We start from the raw sequence: 16,803 nt of genomic DNA on the forward strand, positions 1-16,803 counted from the left end.
AACAGATCATCCACTCGACCTGGTCAATACCTCGACCTCGTCACTGAGTGTTCATTACCTTGACGACAACACGTGCATCACCGCCTCTCTCTGGCTGCAGCAGTGTGTCCAACTCTTCGTAGATGTGGCCTCCTATGGTGAGGGGCGGAGAGTGCCGTACGACTGGCGTCGGCGTCACCATACCTGCTGGGAGTGTCGAACTTCTCCCCTTGGCACTTGGGGAACGGCAGTAGGTCTTCTCTCTCTCCACCAGGTTATAGATTTGCTTGCCCTGTGGATAAGCCATTTTGTGTGAGTTATCAGATGAGGGGAGACTGGAGGTTTTTAAAGTAAATTGGTGATATTCCTTGTACAAGACATACACCAAATTATTCATGTGCTCATAAAGATTATAAGAGGTCTCTTTCCTCTCGCCTGATCACAGACGCTGGTATTGTACTATTTTTTTATTCCACGATTGAGTTTATTGCTTTATCCCGAAGTAACGCACAAAGGTTTGATCATGCTGTGCATTGGAGAGCGGAGGAGCGTATGAGTGGAGAGAGGGAGAGAGCTGATGAATGCGTTTCAAGAAGGAGGATTCAAGCCCGTAACCATGACTTGAGGATTGAACAAAGTGATCCCAGATAATACTTATATCCATCTTGCCATTTTCAAAACACCGTGTTGGCACTACGTTCAGCCACGGCTGAACATTTCGGTCGTGTTCTGAACGTGGCCAAGATCTGAAAGAGCCTTGTGTGACGGACCGTGTCTCTTTGTGAGGCTTACGTGGCGAAAACTGGATATCGTTGACGCTCTCTCTCTCTCTCTCTCTCTCTCTCTCTCTCTCTCTCTCTCTCTCTCTCTCTCTCTCTCTCTCACCTTCTTCGTGTTGAACTTGAACTCGCCCTCCCCCGTCTCGGTCTTCCTCCCTGCCTCGACGTGGAAGTCGACGTCGCTGTAGCCTATGCGTCGCAGGTCCTGCATGCCCCAGCGAGCGATCCTGTTGCCGCCCTTGGCGATGACGGTGATGTGGCCGTGCTCCACCGTCAGACTCGCCGGCCCGTCCACAGCCAGCTTCTTGCGGGTCTCACCGGCCAGGGTCACCTCGAAGCCAGTCGAACCTGCAACTAGAGCGAGGCTGAATCATGAGCAGTGTTTTGCCTTGGCTGAACTCAGGGATTGAATTACTTCACGTGATTGGGACTTAGATTGGTATACCTAAATGTAGCTTGATGTTGGTTTACCCGATGGGACTTAGGTTGGTTTACGTGAATGTGGCCTAATGTTGGTTTACTTGATGGGACTTAGATTGGTTTACTTAAATGTGGCCTAATGTTTGCTTACCCGATGGGACAGGTTGGTTTACGTAAATGTAGCCTAATGTTGGTTTACCTGAATATAACTTAGATTGGTTTATCTGAATATGGATGATGTTGGTTTATACCTAAATTCGTCTTAGATCGATTTACCGAAATGTAAACCTCATCTTGGTTTACCTGAATGTGGGCCCCTCCCCATGTTGGCTTCCCTGAATGTGACGTACATTGGTTTACCTGCATGTGACCCCATGTCAGTTTACCTGAATGTGACGTACATTGGTTGAGTCACGGGTAATCTATAGTCTTTAGGACTATACCATTGAAATAACTTGGTGTCATGATAATTCCTTCAGGTACATGTGACGCCAAAATCATGGATTGTAGAGAGATCATTTTGTCTTGTTCCAGGAACTAGATAGCATGTTCTCCCTCAGTTTGAAGTCTTTTGGAACATCTCCTGAAGCGACGTGTACTGATTTCGTGGTGTGCATCCTTTGTCTCTTGGCGCTAACAAAGCGCTTATCTGTATCGTATATGGTGCCTGTGTATGACAGTTCTACCTCTCCTCTTTCCCCTCCCCTTATTTCCAAAGTAGCCGAGATGATACACAGGCAACTGTATGCTTTGTCCAAAGGAATTCAAAGGTACTCTCTCTCTCTCTCTCTCTCTCTCTCTCTCTCTCTCTCTCTCTCGAATTTCTTCTCTCCCCCTCCCCTTAACTCTCTCGTCATCTCAGTATTCCCTAGGAACTACCTACCAGACCTCACTCCTTCAGTTCTTCAACTCCCTGAAACCCATTCCTCCAGTTAACACTCCCAGAGACCCTGAGGAATATATTCATCGTCCGAAAATCTGTCTCTTCAGTCAAGAGTAACTCGAAGAAAAAGGGAAAGGGATTCACAGATTCGAAGAAAAAGGGAAAGGGATTCACAGCTTCGAAGAAAAAGGGAAAGGGGGATTCACAGCTTCGAAGAAAAAGGGAAAGGGATTCACAGCTTCGAAGAAAAAGGGAAAGGGATTCACAGCTTCGAAGAAAAAGGGGAAAGAGATTCACAGCTTCGAAGAAAAAGGGAAAGGGGAATTCACAACTTTAAAGAAAAAGGGAAAGGGATTCACAGCTTCGAAGAAAAAGGGGAAAGGGATTCACAGCTTCGAAGAAAAAGGGGAAAGAGATTCACAGCTTCGAAGAAAAAGGGAAAGGGTGATTCACAGCTTTAAAGAAAAAGGGAAAGGGATTCACAGCTTCGAAGAAAAAGGGAAAGGGGGGATTCACAGCTTTAAAGAAAAAGGGAAAGGGATTCACAGCTTCGAAAAAAAGAAGGGGGGAAAGGGGGGGAAAGGGATTCACAGCTTTAAATTTCAATGGACAGCCTGTGGCACTGGAAGAGACAATGTACCACCAACCTTCAGCTGAAGCGTAGATGTCATTGTCGATGGTGACGCTGTTGGGGGGAACCTTCTTCACCACCGTAGGGACGTGGATGGGCTGGATGATCGTCTCCTGGATGGCCTGCGTGAAGGAAGGGAAAATGAGGGAGAGACACTTGTGAGTCTTTGTCGTCGTGTCTCGCGTTCAAGTTATGAATCCGAGAAAATGATTTTCCAGTATTTCATTTCCTGTGTCATTTCAAGAGTAGGGAATAAAGTGGAAGTTGTACATTAATGTCCATGAACAACGTGCTATATATATATATATATATATATATATATATATATATATATATATATATGTGTGTGTGTGTGTGTGTGTGTGTGTGTGTGTGTGTGTGTGTGTGTGTGTGTGAACTCAGGAACAGAAGAAAATGGGACTTTGTTGTAGACGCGGCGATATACTAGTGACCCACATTCAGCACGACAGAAAATGACGTCATTTCCTTTGAGTATACATACAGTCGCTCCGGTAGTAGCAAGAGCGGCGGCGAAAAAAAAGAAAAAAGAAAGAAAATGGGTTGTAATATAATGAATTCATCAGACTCTCATGTGTGTTGAATTTACGGACTGACTGACTACTTCAGTCTTTTGGTGATATATTTGCGACAAATTTTGTTCTCTAGAAAAGGTTTTGATCAAATTGTGTCTCCCCTTTCCTCTCTCATACTAACTTGGGTTTGGAATATCACGTTAATACTCTGTTTCATTCCTATGATAAGTTGTGTTATAGATTGTGGACGAGGTGGGTAACCAAGCCTCAGTATGTGATTGTTATAACCCGAGGAAGTTTAAGGACCATAGAAGGTCATCTTTTGGGGAATATTCATAGAATACTCTCAGATGATAAAGCATTTTCTAAGCTTGCAATGACAGGATACGATTTCGTTAAAGCTCATGTGTTGTTTTGTGTCAAAATAAAACAGGATAAAGAATCGGATCATTATTATAGAAAATCTACATCTCATCTATGTATCAACATCTTTCAGAATGATGATAACCTTACGAAACCTTGTAGTTTGAACCAGAATGATCGAACCCAACTGAACGATACTGGATTCGATCATTTAGAGTTATGTCTCGAATGACTCAGTCGCTTTAGTTCCTCTCTTTTTTTTTAATGTTAGCTGAGACGGCACGGGCAAGTGAGGCCCTGATCAGGGCCATTTGGTTCGCGCTATATGAATCTGTATATCCTAACCTGAGCCAGGTATCCATTTTATGGACCATACTCATAAGGGTAGATGAATATACGAGTTGACTGTGGACCGACTGCCACAACTAGGATTCGAACCCATGCGCTCGACCTTAGGCGGCCCGTGAATGCTGCTGCAGACATCGCGATCACGGAACACGGCTCTCTCTCTCTCTCTCTCTCTCTCTCTCTCTCTCTCTCTCTCTCTCTCTCTCTCTCTCTCTCTCTCTCTCTCTCTCTCCAACAGCCTTCGATCTGTGACTCACCTTCACCCATTGGTCGCAGTCGTGCGCATTCTTCGAGCAGAACATATACTGCTGGTCCTTCGTTGCTACCTGAAGCGAGGGGTGATTAGTTAGTGAGAGAAACCAGTCGAGTATATATATATATATATATATATATATATATATATATATATATATATATATATATATATATATATATATATACCAGATGTACCATAATATGCACTCAATGCACAGACATCATGGCACCACCTTGTGAGTATGTAAGACCTCAAAATATCTTCGTCATATATGTTTTTCTCAGAATTACATGTACTGACTTACCTCAGGAGTCCTTCCAGGTGAATGTCAAGATGAGAGTAGTTATACCATAAATGGGTTATAAGAATTATAGGGGGAGGAAAACTGGTTGCAAACATTGCATAGAATGTGATTACCTTCTTGCTTCCAGACTAGGTGACCGGAGAAGGGAATTGCTATCTAAGAGATGTTAAATCCATGTGATGGATGAAGCCTTCATGTGATGAAGATTATAGTTATGTGATGAAGCCATCATGTGATGAATATTATAGTTATGTGATGGAGGCTGTATGAAGGTGCTGGAAGTTAAATTTGTGTGATGGAGGCTAGATAGATTCACGTGATGGGGTTTTTGTACTAATGTGATGGAAGTTAGATTTCATGTGATGAGATTTATATTTATGTGATTAAGGTCATATTACTGTGCTGGAGACTGTTACATCTCTGCGATGGAAGATATATGCATGTGATGGAAGTTTATGTGATAGAAATCACATTCATATGACGAAGGTTATGTTTATGTAATGGAAGTTACAGCTCTGTGAGAGAATTATATTCATGTGATAAGGGGTATATTTATGTGATGGAGACTATATACATAAGACGGAGATATTATGCGCATGATGGAGTGTATATCTATGTGAAAAAAAGGTATTATTAATGTGATGGAAGTTTCTGGTGTTGTGTGGGATAGACAGTATATGGGGCTGTCACTCTACACCATCTATACCCCATGATAAAGCCATATATTTTTTTTTTTCATACTATTCGCCATTTCCCGCGTTAGCGAGGTAGCGCTAAGAACAGAGGACTGGGCCTTTGAGGGAATATCCTCACCTGTCCCCCTTCTCTGTTCCTTCTTTTGGAAAAATCAGAAAAACGAGAGGGGAGGATTTCCAGCCCCCCCCCCCCGCTCCCTTCCCTTTTAGTCGCCTTCTACGACACTCAGGGAATACGTGGGAAGTATTCTTTCTCCCCCATCCCCAGGGATGATATATATATATATATATATATATATATATATATATATATATATATATATATATATATATATATATATATATATATCAACCGTAAAAATGAGTTATTGAGAGACTGACCACGAAGGAGTGCACATCCTCCCGTGATGTTCCTGTTATCTTCTGGACCTTCATGATGTCACTCCCCACCAGCATGAGCGTGAAGGGCCCCGAGATGGAGGTCTTGGCATTCTCGTAGAACTCGATGCGCGCGACGCCGCTCCGAGACGAGGCGTACAACACTGCAAATAGTTCCTTGAGCTTCTGCACCGTCGACACCCGATGGAGAGGGATGAGAAAGAGGGAACGGAAGAGCATTAGTGAAACTTGCCCCCAGCAGTAGCGTGTTGCACGTAATGGAAAAAGGAGGAGGTGGCCATTGTGTACGTGATTCGTTGAATGGATGGAGCTCCCAGAATGTTCTGCCAGATGTGAAAAAAAGATTACACGCGTCTCATAACAAGTAAAACTCAAAGCTCTGTATCTCGTAGTAAGCAAGGAGGTGACGTCCAGTCAAAAAAGAATGTTACTTGAAGTCGTTTAATTCACACACGCACCATATTTTTTTTTTTTTATCTTAATTACTTGATCGCCGTTTCCGGAGTTAGCGAGGTAACACGAGAAACAGACGAAGAAAGGCCGCATTTTCTCATATCCATTCTCTAGCTGCCATGTGTAATGCACCGGAACCACAGACCTCTATCCACAATCAAATCCCCACTGACAGTACGTCGACCCCAGTATACCATCCATTCCAGTTCAGTGTACTCCGTGCACGGTTTTCACCTTCTTGCATGTTCAGGCCCCGATCACTTAGAACTTTTTTTCACTCCATCCTTCCATCTCCAATTTGGTCTCCCCCTTCTTGTTCCCTCCAACTCTGACACATATATCCTCTTAGTCGACCTTTCCTCACTAACTGTCTTAATATTTCCAAACCATTGCAAGACATCCTCTTGAGCTCGTTCACCCACATTCTTTTCATCACCACACCTCCCTCCTACCACTTTTATTATATACTTAATACAAAACAACTTTTTATTCCCCCCTGAAGTTTACTGATTCTCGCTCACCCCAGTTCTCATTTGCCCTCTTTTCCAACCCTTATATACCTTCCTCTTGACCCTCTGCCGTTGTCTCTTATGCATCTCTCAGTCATTTGCATTCCTTCCATGTAAATACTGCCTGTATACTTCTCATTTCTCCTTTACTAGCAACTTTACCTATTCATCCCACCACTCACTACTCATTCTAACCTACCCACACTGTGAATATATATATATATATATATATATATATATATATATATATATATATATATATATATATATATATATATATATATATATATATGTTTGTGTGTGTGTGTGTGTGTGTGTGTGTGTATGTATGTATGTATGTGTGTGATCATATTCTCCCTCCTCTTCCCATACTTGTTCGCCGTTTCCCTCGCTAGAAAATTAGCGTCAAGAACCGAGAAAGAAACGGCACACATTTTCTCTCCTCCGCTTTCTAGCTGCCACGTATAATGCCCTGAAATCAGAGCATTATACATGTTGGCCATATCCCAAGATGAGAAAGTGAACGGTATAGTATGTTGGCCATATCCAAAGATAATGAAATGAAGGGGATATGGAGGGGCCATATCCCGAGATTATATATAAAAAAAGGACAGTTACTGGCGCATGCTACACGCCATAACAGTACACAACAGCTTAAAACAGAATAACGGAGTATGATACTGAAGGTGAACGGCGTACAATAACGGTACATGCTCTTTCACAGTGGACAATTAACACTGGCGTATAATAACGGTACATGCTCCTTCACAGAGGACAATAAACAGTGGCGTATAATAACGGTACATGCTCCATAACAGTAGACAACGGTATTATTGGACAGAAAAATAAGCATTAGGACACATGCAAAGCCAGTAAAAAAGAAACAGAAAATGAGGAGAGCATCGTTGTCGGGCAAGTACCAGTATATTCATGTTATCTGCGCTTACATCCTGGCTTCTCCCTGTGACGTCAGTGATAAACACAAGACCTGTTTCAGCTGGATAACTCCCGTTTTCTACGGGATGACATTATCGAGTCCCTGAGTGAGTGACAGTAGTTGGGCTAAGATACTGGGGGAAAAAATGTCAAAGAGGTCAGTGGGGGAGGTAGGGGGTGTTACTTAAGGTAAGGATGCGTAACCTTCCCTTATCCATGACCTTTTATGTTGCTTATCGTAGGTGCTAGAGGCTAGCTGGATCTCATGAGCATACGGTACAAATGTATTCGTTCGTGACGCCAGAACAAAGCGTAGATGACTTCATAACAATGCCATTATGGCTGTGGTCAATCAAGCCACTTTGGATACGCTGTGTGTGACCTGACTCTTGACTGGTCAGGAATAATGAGTAATGTGTAGGGAGACATGAGGTACTACCTTTCAGAAGTCTGGTTTGCAATTTGGACACGAATGGGGACATCCACTCCCTTTGGAATAGTCTGAGATCAATGCTGGATAAATATCCTAAATGAGAAAGGTCGAGCAAAATTAACTGGATGATGGCAGGCTTTTAAAGCAGTACTGTTCATAGGAGAAGTTTGTGTGTGTTAAGAAATAGGGAACTTTGATAGAATGTGCCCAGCATAGTGGACTGTTGACGCAGACGCTGCATCGTTCGCCAGGTTGAAATGAAGCAAATGAGACAGACATCCATTGTGGGAAAAGGCCATAGTTGGGTATCAGCTATGGTGAAATGAGGCCACATTTGGGTCCTTCACCTTGGTAGAATGAGAATGGAAATAGGGCATACACCTTATTGGTATTAGAACGCAAATAGGGCATCCACCATTATATAAATTGGGACGAAAATTGTGCATCTACTAGGTTTGGGTTGAGAACACAGATGGAGTATCCATTAAGCCTGAAATGAAGACACAAATGGGGCATCCACTAGGTTAAGAATGGGTCATCCAGTGGGTTTTTGAACGAGGCTACAAACGGGGGATTGAATAGGATGGGAATAAGGACAGAGATGGGGCAACCACTGTGGTCTTTAATATCATAGTAGTAAAAGATAAAGCAGCGAGGCATGTTTACGTAAGGAGTCTTACACAGTCTTTTGTAACTTAAATCGAGAGGAAATGCGTTGGACGAGACAGGACGTCTACATTAGTGTGAGTAGTTTGGGGCCGAGGGGAATGGAAGGGAGGCGGGATGGCGTCAGTGTACGTCATTGGGAGATACGTGATGAACAGATTAAGTGAGCTATGAAATTGTTTGGAGGTATGCATGAGGAGCACGGAATGCCATGGATGATGGCTCCCACACTAGAGTGCTTCTCCCAGCAGTGGTGAGGGACCTGGGAGAGGTGGCACAATGCTCCCACAACAGTTGTGAGAGGGGCATGGGCAGAAGTGACACCCGGGTTTTATCGCGACAGGGCATGTGCATTGAGGTGCCAGTATTTAGCACTCTGTGGAAAGGTGCAAACTTTTAAGTTAATGATGGATACCATGGGAGGCCTTTGCTTAGATACCTCTTTCTTATGCTATTTTGAAGGGAGCTGCTTTTTTTTTTTTTTAGTGGGCCATTGTTTTAAGCCCAGACCACCTCGTTTGGACGGTGGGGTCAGTATATCTGTATAACTCTGTGTCACTGTGTAAACATGCATAAGAAATAGTACCGGTCCAAAGACTGATCCTTGTGGCACACCTCTTGTTACTTCTTACCTTCCTGAGGCTTGGTTATGAACCACAACTCCTTGGCCAATCGATCAATTTCCTATCCAGCGAAGTACAACCCCCAATCAATACCTTGTGGCTTAATTCTTGCCAGTAGCCTTTGATGCGGACCCGTATCAAATGTTTTTTGAAAGTCGAGATAGCTGCTTTCCTTTCATATGAACGTACGTATTGATGATATCATGAAAGACGTCAAGCAGATTGGTCAGACGAGAGCGATTTCGTCAAAACCTTGCTCAGATCGTTCTTAAGTGGTGGTCCTCTAAATGGTTTACATTTCCATCTCGAGCGATGGTTTCTGTTGGTCTCCCAACTACAGACGTTAACCTAATTGGACGCTAATTTCCAGGGGATAACTCACTACCTTGTTTGAATGTCGATGTCGCAGTGGTAAACTTCCATTCGAGGACTTAACTCTCTTGTTATTCGCCACTTTCATTTTCCTTGAATAGTATTTGTCAGGACCTATCATTTTGCTCATTTTCTTTCCGTTTAAATCAGGTAATGTCGTCACCTAATTTTATGTCATTTTCTTGAAGAACGTTCTCCTCTCGTATCAAGTGTAACTGGATCCGTGATATGGTTTGCCATGGCTTCGTTGTCTCGAACCAAACCTCCCTTTTTCCGTGAGTAATGGACCAGTTACTGGGAAATGACTCTCTTATTTCTTACATAATCACAAAACTCTTAAGAGTTTCTATTTGCTATTTTCGGCAATATATGCTTCATATTAACGTTTACTTTGTCGTGTTAGTCTTTTAGTCTCTGTACGCAGATGTACATGGCATTTGAAAGAGGAAGTACTTTTTTTTTTCCTTTAGTTAAAATGATGATTGTTCGACCCCAAGTGTTTGATCTGGTATTAAATGTGGCGTCCACCGTACCTGCGTTGTGGTGTCAGACACGATGTTTGTTGTATTGTGAAATGAGTAGGTCGCATGCTTGGAGTATTGTTATTCCGCCTATGAAGACGTCTTCGTAGGTCGAGTGAAACTAGTGTTCACATGTAGGGTTACTCTCTTGAGAAATTCGACTTTAAACTGAGATTTCTTCAAAAAAAAAAAAAAGGGCAGTACCCCTTTGTCATCATTAACGACATGTGGTTTGTTAAGGCAATATTTTAGTTATACCTTACATTATATCATGTAGGAAAGAATGGGTAAATAGGCAGGAATAGGGTACGCTGTTGTATGTTTCATACACATTGAGATGGATAGTTTATTCTATTTCCATTTTTACCTAGCGGGAGGAGGTCTTTAGAGATGTCTTGGTCTGCTATATATCACGTCAAAACAAATACTTTAATGACATCAATGGGCAGTAAACCAAGCATGATGAGAACTGAAAAAAATGACCACCAAAATATAATGCAGTCTTTTCAAATTTGAACCTCCACCACGAAGAATTCGACTGTCGTATTAGATCATTATTTTTCCCCCTCACTTCACAATCTCATATAAGATCTACACGTTAGTGTATTCGCTCTACATTACTTGGTGCTCCTTATTAGATATTTTCCTATCGGTTGTTGAGCCGGAGGGAGTGGTGGGTGGAGAGGAGCCATTTGATTAAGTTCTTTTTTTTAACAGATTAGGAACTTAGGGTACAGTCATTGCCGTCCAGCAGAGTAACATTACCATAGACCATCAGGTCTCCCGTTATCTGTCCTTCCCATCCACTCCTACGTAAGGCGGAGCCATTCACTGTGTACAGGGCTCTGCGAAGACGACTAAGCGAAGCGCCTTATCATGTTATCTTTTCCTTGTACTAACAGGGTATCTCGAATTGAAAATTATTTTCCAAATTAGAAATATTTGAGTGCTTAGGTATTCGAGACTTTATAGAATCGTTTTCACTACTGTCGGCGACCATGACGTGCGCACGGGCCCGTCCAAATTCTGGTCCGCAAGGGTTCGAATCCTGGGCAGAGCTGTTGACCCTCACAGTTCAACAAAGATGCGCAGCTAGCTGTTCAGAGCGCATAACACTGGGGGGGGGGGAAATTAAAAAGTCCTGGCACGTTAGATGCCATTGAATTGATGCAACGGATACAAGCAGTATCAGGGAGGGAACCTTTGAAACAAAGAGGGTGTGAATGAGTCAAGACCTACCTTCATAAACGGTCCTTTGGTTCGTATGGAGAGCGTGCCTTGCTTCACACCCTGTTCGTCTGCCATGGTTACCCGGTAACTCCACCGACGACCCTTGGGCGGGGGAGGAGTAGTTCAACACACCAGGGAACGTTTGTGTCGACGCTCGCGCTTCCCAGCTGACCCCTGATCATTCGATGTGGCAAGCGGTGGTGCACCGTTAGCAACTGTTTGCCTGTATCACTCTCATAAACCGGCAGTGTCTCGGTTATATCACATCAGAACTATACGGCGATATGACTAGGCTCAGTTTCTGAGGGCCTGGGATTCTATGGTCACTAGCAACTCAGAGAGAAGTTCGAGAGTTCACTTAGGTGTCACTGGGGAAGCGGGGTTAACTGGGAGGCCAACGATGAGGGAGCGAAGTGTGTACGCTGACGAGTGTCCGAACGCACACAGCTGAGGGAGGTTCCAAGTCGCTTTCGCGGTCCACACACATACACACACACCAGTCTGAAGTGCTGTTTCAAAACACTAATTGCTCTCTGTGTGTTGATTGATCAATACCTTGACGCTTCTTACGAGTCTCCTTCTTCCAGTAGCCACAGCACCTGTTGGGAAAGAGAAGAAAAGAGAAAAATTTACTTAAGTATATTTGATGTGTATTTGTGTGATCTGGTCTCAGTGCACCTAAGACGTTCTATACTGGTTAAGTTCTTTCTTTGTTTTTAAAAATGACGTGTACCGTAAAATGAACCCAGGGGTGAACGCATAGGTTCGAACCCTGGATGCGGCATTCGGTCCACAGTCCACCCAGCTGTTCATCCACCCCTAGGAGTGGGTCGATGAAATGGGTACCTGGCTTAGGCTTGGTTATATATATATATATATATATATATATATATATATATATATATATATATATATATTGAAAAGGATCACAATTTTGCGCGTGATCAAGATATTCCTGAGTCCACGGGGAACTTTTCGTGTTTCATTTTCCCCGTGGACTCATAGGAATATATATATATATATATATATATATATATATATATATATATATAGCGTTAATGGGATGGCCTTAATTAAGGCCTCAGTTGCCCATGCCGTCTCAGCTAACATATGAAAAAAAGTTATTATTAAGTCCTGAGTTGATATCTCAAAACCATCGCTATTTCTCTCTCTATTAGCAAATCATTGCCATGGGGATCGAGAGTTTCTTTACAAGGTCATCAACTTTGTGCCAAAGATCAATGAATTCATCCGTAAAACTAACATAGTGTAGTTCCTCAGCTTCGTCCCTAAATACCTGGGGATGCCATCCCTCAAAACAGTGAATTTGTTCCCAAGACTATGGGCTTCGTCGTTCAGAGTGCCAGGTTTGATGGTGTCATCCAACTTCTTATAACACGTTTAAAATTCCTGGCCAAAATTAGCATATTAACGCCACTAAGTCTCTGGACTTCCACGGGTCAAAAATGGCGCACACTTCCACAAATTATGAACGCAGCATCACAAAATTACCTAACAAGAACACAAATTTCGCCCTAGCAATGTACTAGGTATTCTCTACAGAGCTAGACCGTTCAACAGGAGAGAGGCGTACGACACGGAACACATCATACATCCTCGTCTTACAACAAACACCATAAGTCCTATCGTAACAGAGACACTTACACGTGACATATGCAAGGTCTAACGCAGCCTAACATGACCTCACTCAATCCATGCCCACCCTCTCACACACCAGCCATCTTAAAACCCGGGATAGGAAACATGCCACAGCCTCACAAGCTAATCCTCTTCTTCCCCCACAACCAGCCAACCCAAGGACGACCAAGCACAGTCATACGACTACCTTAATCCATTCCTTCCTCCACCAACTCAAGGACGACCAAGCACAGTCATGCTCACGTCACATCACCAACGACATACTGGACACACTCTCCCCCCCACACTCGCACCGTCCTCGAAACGCAACCTGCCATGATGAGAACGCTCTGTAGCTCACGTCGTGACCCAGAGACACACGTGTCACGTCTTACCTCCGGCCACCAGACAACATTAAGAGAAGGTAAACACAGAGTTGATCTGACGCAAGACCCCGCTTCTCCTTACCGTATCACCAGCGACCACTAGGGCAATATCCGAACCGTCAGTTTCGCTTTAGATTTCCCATTACAGAAAGACCTCGAAGTTCTGTAGCAGAGAACTTCTGAAACTCCTTCAGCCACAGTTGCTTTGTATTCATTTTTTTTCTTCTCTTCTCGTCGTCCTGATTCATCTTTTGGCTTCATATTTCAAAATGACCTCATGACTGATGCTTTTTTTTTTTTTCCTTCCTAATAACTGCATTTGCTTCCATCAGGATCCGGTTGCAGGGAGAGTCAAGACTTGAACAGGAAAGCTTTCAGACGAGTGAATGTCATGTGTGGCAGGGGGTGAGTTACAGCCGATGGTATGACGGTCTTAAATGGGGAAATTGTACTTCGTTAAACTGTCGCGTTACTGAAGAATAACTCTTTTTAAGTTCCAGGGAGACTCGTAACTTCTAAAAGTAGTCGCTGAATCGATTGATATATGCATTGTCTCTGAAGGATTACAGACACACTGCTAAAGAAGAAGAAAAAATTGAAATAACAACGATCATAAATGTAAGCTGCTCTTCCAAAGAGATACACAACACGTGGAAAAACAATTGTTATAACTCGTGAAGAGCAATTATATCTCTTTCAGACAACAAGATGGCTCTTTAAAGACAATCACACAGGGAGAGTGTTAGCTACCGCTTCGAACGCACCCGTTTAAGAACATGAGTCCTTACAGACAATCAGACAGGGAGAGTGTTAGTTACCGCCTCGAATGCACCCATGAAAACTACGTCCTGCCTCTGAACAATAGCATATAATTCTCATTAAGGATGAGTGTGTTTTCAAGACTTATCGCTCACCACAAACGCAGACACCAAAATTCGGAAGGAGGGATGTGTGTGTGTGTGTGTGTGTGTGTTCTTATGGATGGGCTGTGTTTGTTCAGTAGTTCAGTCGTTTCGCCAAGGTAGCTAGCTGTCTTTTCGTTCTGCCTCACCCGCACGAGGGGTACCTGGCTTTCAGACCAAAAGCATACAGTCTTTAGTTCTCACACATGATGCGATAGGCACGTAACTCACACTCGTTTTTTTTTTCCCCGTTTTTCGCAAATCTGTGTTTTCCTTTCATGCCTTCTTCCTTCTGGCTGTATAACTTAGTCTTGCGTAATAATCAATCTCTCTTCACTCATCCTCTCTGTATGTCCAAAGCATTTCAGCACACCCTCTTCAGATCTCTCAGCCATACTTGTCTTCCTACTTCCTACACCTCTCTCTTACCTTGCTATTTCTTACCCGACTAATCATCATAAAATGATATATTGCCCACAGGAGTATCCTTTTCAAGACATTTTCATCCGCAGGAAATATAACTGCATTTGGAAATTTCGTGCACCAGTGTGTCATCCATTTTGCCTTGGGGATTTCCAAGTAAAAGGGACCACCACACACACACACACACACACACACACACACACAAGCCGAAGTTTGGGTTGTGCCAACTTACTGTCTGTACGGCTCCTCAAAAGCATACAGACCAAGTGATAAACTCTCAAGCAAATTATTAACAAAGAATTGTAGACTAAGTGTACCATCTGAACCCCATGAAGAAAATTGTCGTAAATACAACAGTACAGTCGATGGAAATCATGGCGGACGAAGAACTGCGCAGCACCCTCACCAGAGGAGCGCAGTCGGTGTTCATAAGCTCTGACTTGGCTGCGTGTACAGTGTTCTTCCCTCCGCAATTAGATTTTGATTTTTGAACTACTGAGGGCCATTTTGGCGGGCTTAGGATGAGAATGGGGGTAAGGACTCATGGGTGTACGAACACAGAGAGAAAAACAACGTATTGAGGACGTGGGCCGGGAGTGTGGAACATTATGACTCCCAGTTGACTAATACTAAGATACGGTAGGTGAGTCATACAGAGAAAGGGAGAGACAGGGCGGAAGTGAGAGGAAGAAAGAGGGAAAGGAGAAAAAAAAGAAACATGAACAGAGAGAGAGAGAGAGAGAGAGAGAGAGAGAGAGAGAGAGAGAGAGAGAGAGGAGAACCGGATGAAGTGATGTCACTCCTTTCATGTCGTGTTTCCCAAATGGTGGCAGGGAAGACTTGTACGAAGGGCTCACAGTGCGTAGTATAGTCTTGAAAAAAAAAAGGAATAGGAATACATTATCACGTGAAGAAATATTTGGATATTATATATTTTGATGGGTATTTCTTCATGGTTGTGTAAACGTAAGATGGCTTGAAAGTCCGAATGATTTTACCTCGACTGACTGAGAAAGATGGTACCCTTAGGAAGGACGGGTAACAGAGACCTCATGGTGTATGTCGAGATCATCCGCTGAAGGACAGTAATGGGAGCTCATATGGAGAACGGGATAGGCAGAAATTGCTACGCAAAAAGTGGTTGTGGAAAGGACGACAAACGAGTGGTACCCACCACAAAAAATGGTTCAGGACCAAAGACTTGTAAAACACCCTACTCACACAAACCTTTTCCCCCAGCCCACTCTGTAGCGCCATTACTCACAAAAGCCAGTATGTACAGTTACCTTATAAATGAGGGTTTGGCGAGTGCAGCACCGACTAATGAGTAGGTGAATGTGTGTGAGTGTGTCAGTTAGGTGACACTCCTTCTGTCGTGGACAACACACGATACAGCACTGAACACCCGATGACAGTGCCACTGCGCCGGCACTTGACATCAGCGACATGCTTCGAGTTACCAGTTCTTCGTATCTCGGATGATATACAAGCTCTCGAGAAAAGTTCGATCTCGACCTTCATTCACCTTCGAGACGTTCAGTGCAGTTCAGTCATTTGTGAGTGAGCTACTGGGAAGACTGTGTCTACCCTGCGTGTGTGTGTTTGTGTGAAATTTTTCACAATCAGATTTTCTTTCTTGGCAATGTGTAAGAGTCATAAACAGGAAATCGTGCTTCGGTCACTAGTTTCAAACCCTCGAGTCGACTTCATCATCTTTTTTTTTCATGTCTTACGTGTGTTTAAGTGCCCTTTCTTGTTTTTATTGGTTTTTTGTGTCCCACAAAAAACATCTTACCATATCCTTGCTTTGTTGAGGCTTCGAATAGCCCCGGAGACAGTGTTCAGCCGCGAGAATAAATTTCCAAGATGTCCTCGAACGACGTAGATGATGTGTCAAGTACTAACTACTGTTGGTCACACGTGGGGCACAAGCGTGACATTCTTCCTCTTCCATTCACTGCCCGACGCCCATATATTGTGACTCATATACCTTGCCTCTGTCACATTCTTCGCTTCACTTTCACAACCTTTCACTCTCCCAAGCACCCTCACTCTCCTAAAAGCATTGTTTCTCATACCTTCTCTCTCTCTCTCTCTCTCTCTCTCTCTCTCTCTCTCTCT

At 43.3% G+C, this 16,803-nt stretch overlaps 2 protein-coding genes across 4 annotated transcripts in view; one reads left to right on the top strand and one right to left on the bottom strand.

Moving 5' to 3' along the window:
• Window positions 1–16,098, bottom strand: part of LOC139753976 (docking protein 2-like) — a 19,206-nt gene extending 3,108 nt beyond the window's left edge. The window contains exons 1-7 of the mRNA XM_071670936.1: window positions 15,969–16,098; window positions 11,343–11,932; window positions 5,573–5,755; window positions 4,194–4,262; window positions 2,709–2,814; window positions 865–1,112; window positions 59–271 (exon numbers count right to left, since the gene is read on the bottom strand). Coding sequence (XP_071527037.1) covers window positions 59–271; window positions 865–1,112; window positions 2,709–2,814; window positions 4,194–4,262; window positions 5,573–5,755; window positions 11,343–11,408 — 885 coding nt within the window. The 5' untranslated portion in view covers window positions 11,409–11,932; window positions 15,969–16,098. The remainder of the gene's footprint in view (window positions 1–58; window positions 272–864; window positions 1,113–2,708; window positions 2,815–4,193; window positions 4,263–5,572; window positions 5,756–11,342; window positions 11,933–15,968) is intronic.
• LOC139754137 (A disintegrin and metalloproteinase with thrombospondin motifs 5-like) overlaps window positions 1–16,803 on the top strand; it is a 461,304-nt gene that overhangs the window by 355,146 nt on the left and 89,355 nt on the right. The window lies entirely within an intron of this gene.

Source organism: Panulirus ornatus, chromosome 16, assembly GCF_036320965.1.
Source record: "Panulirus ornatus isolate Po-2019 chromosome 16, ASM3632096v1, whole genome shotgun sequence".
In the NCBI taxonomy this organism is placed as follows: domain Eukaryota; kingdom Metazoa; phylum Arthropoda; class Malacostraca; order Decapoda; family Palinuridae; genus Panulirus; species Panulirus ornatus.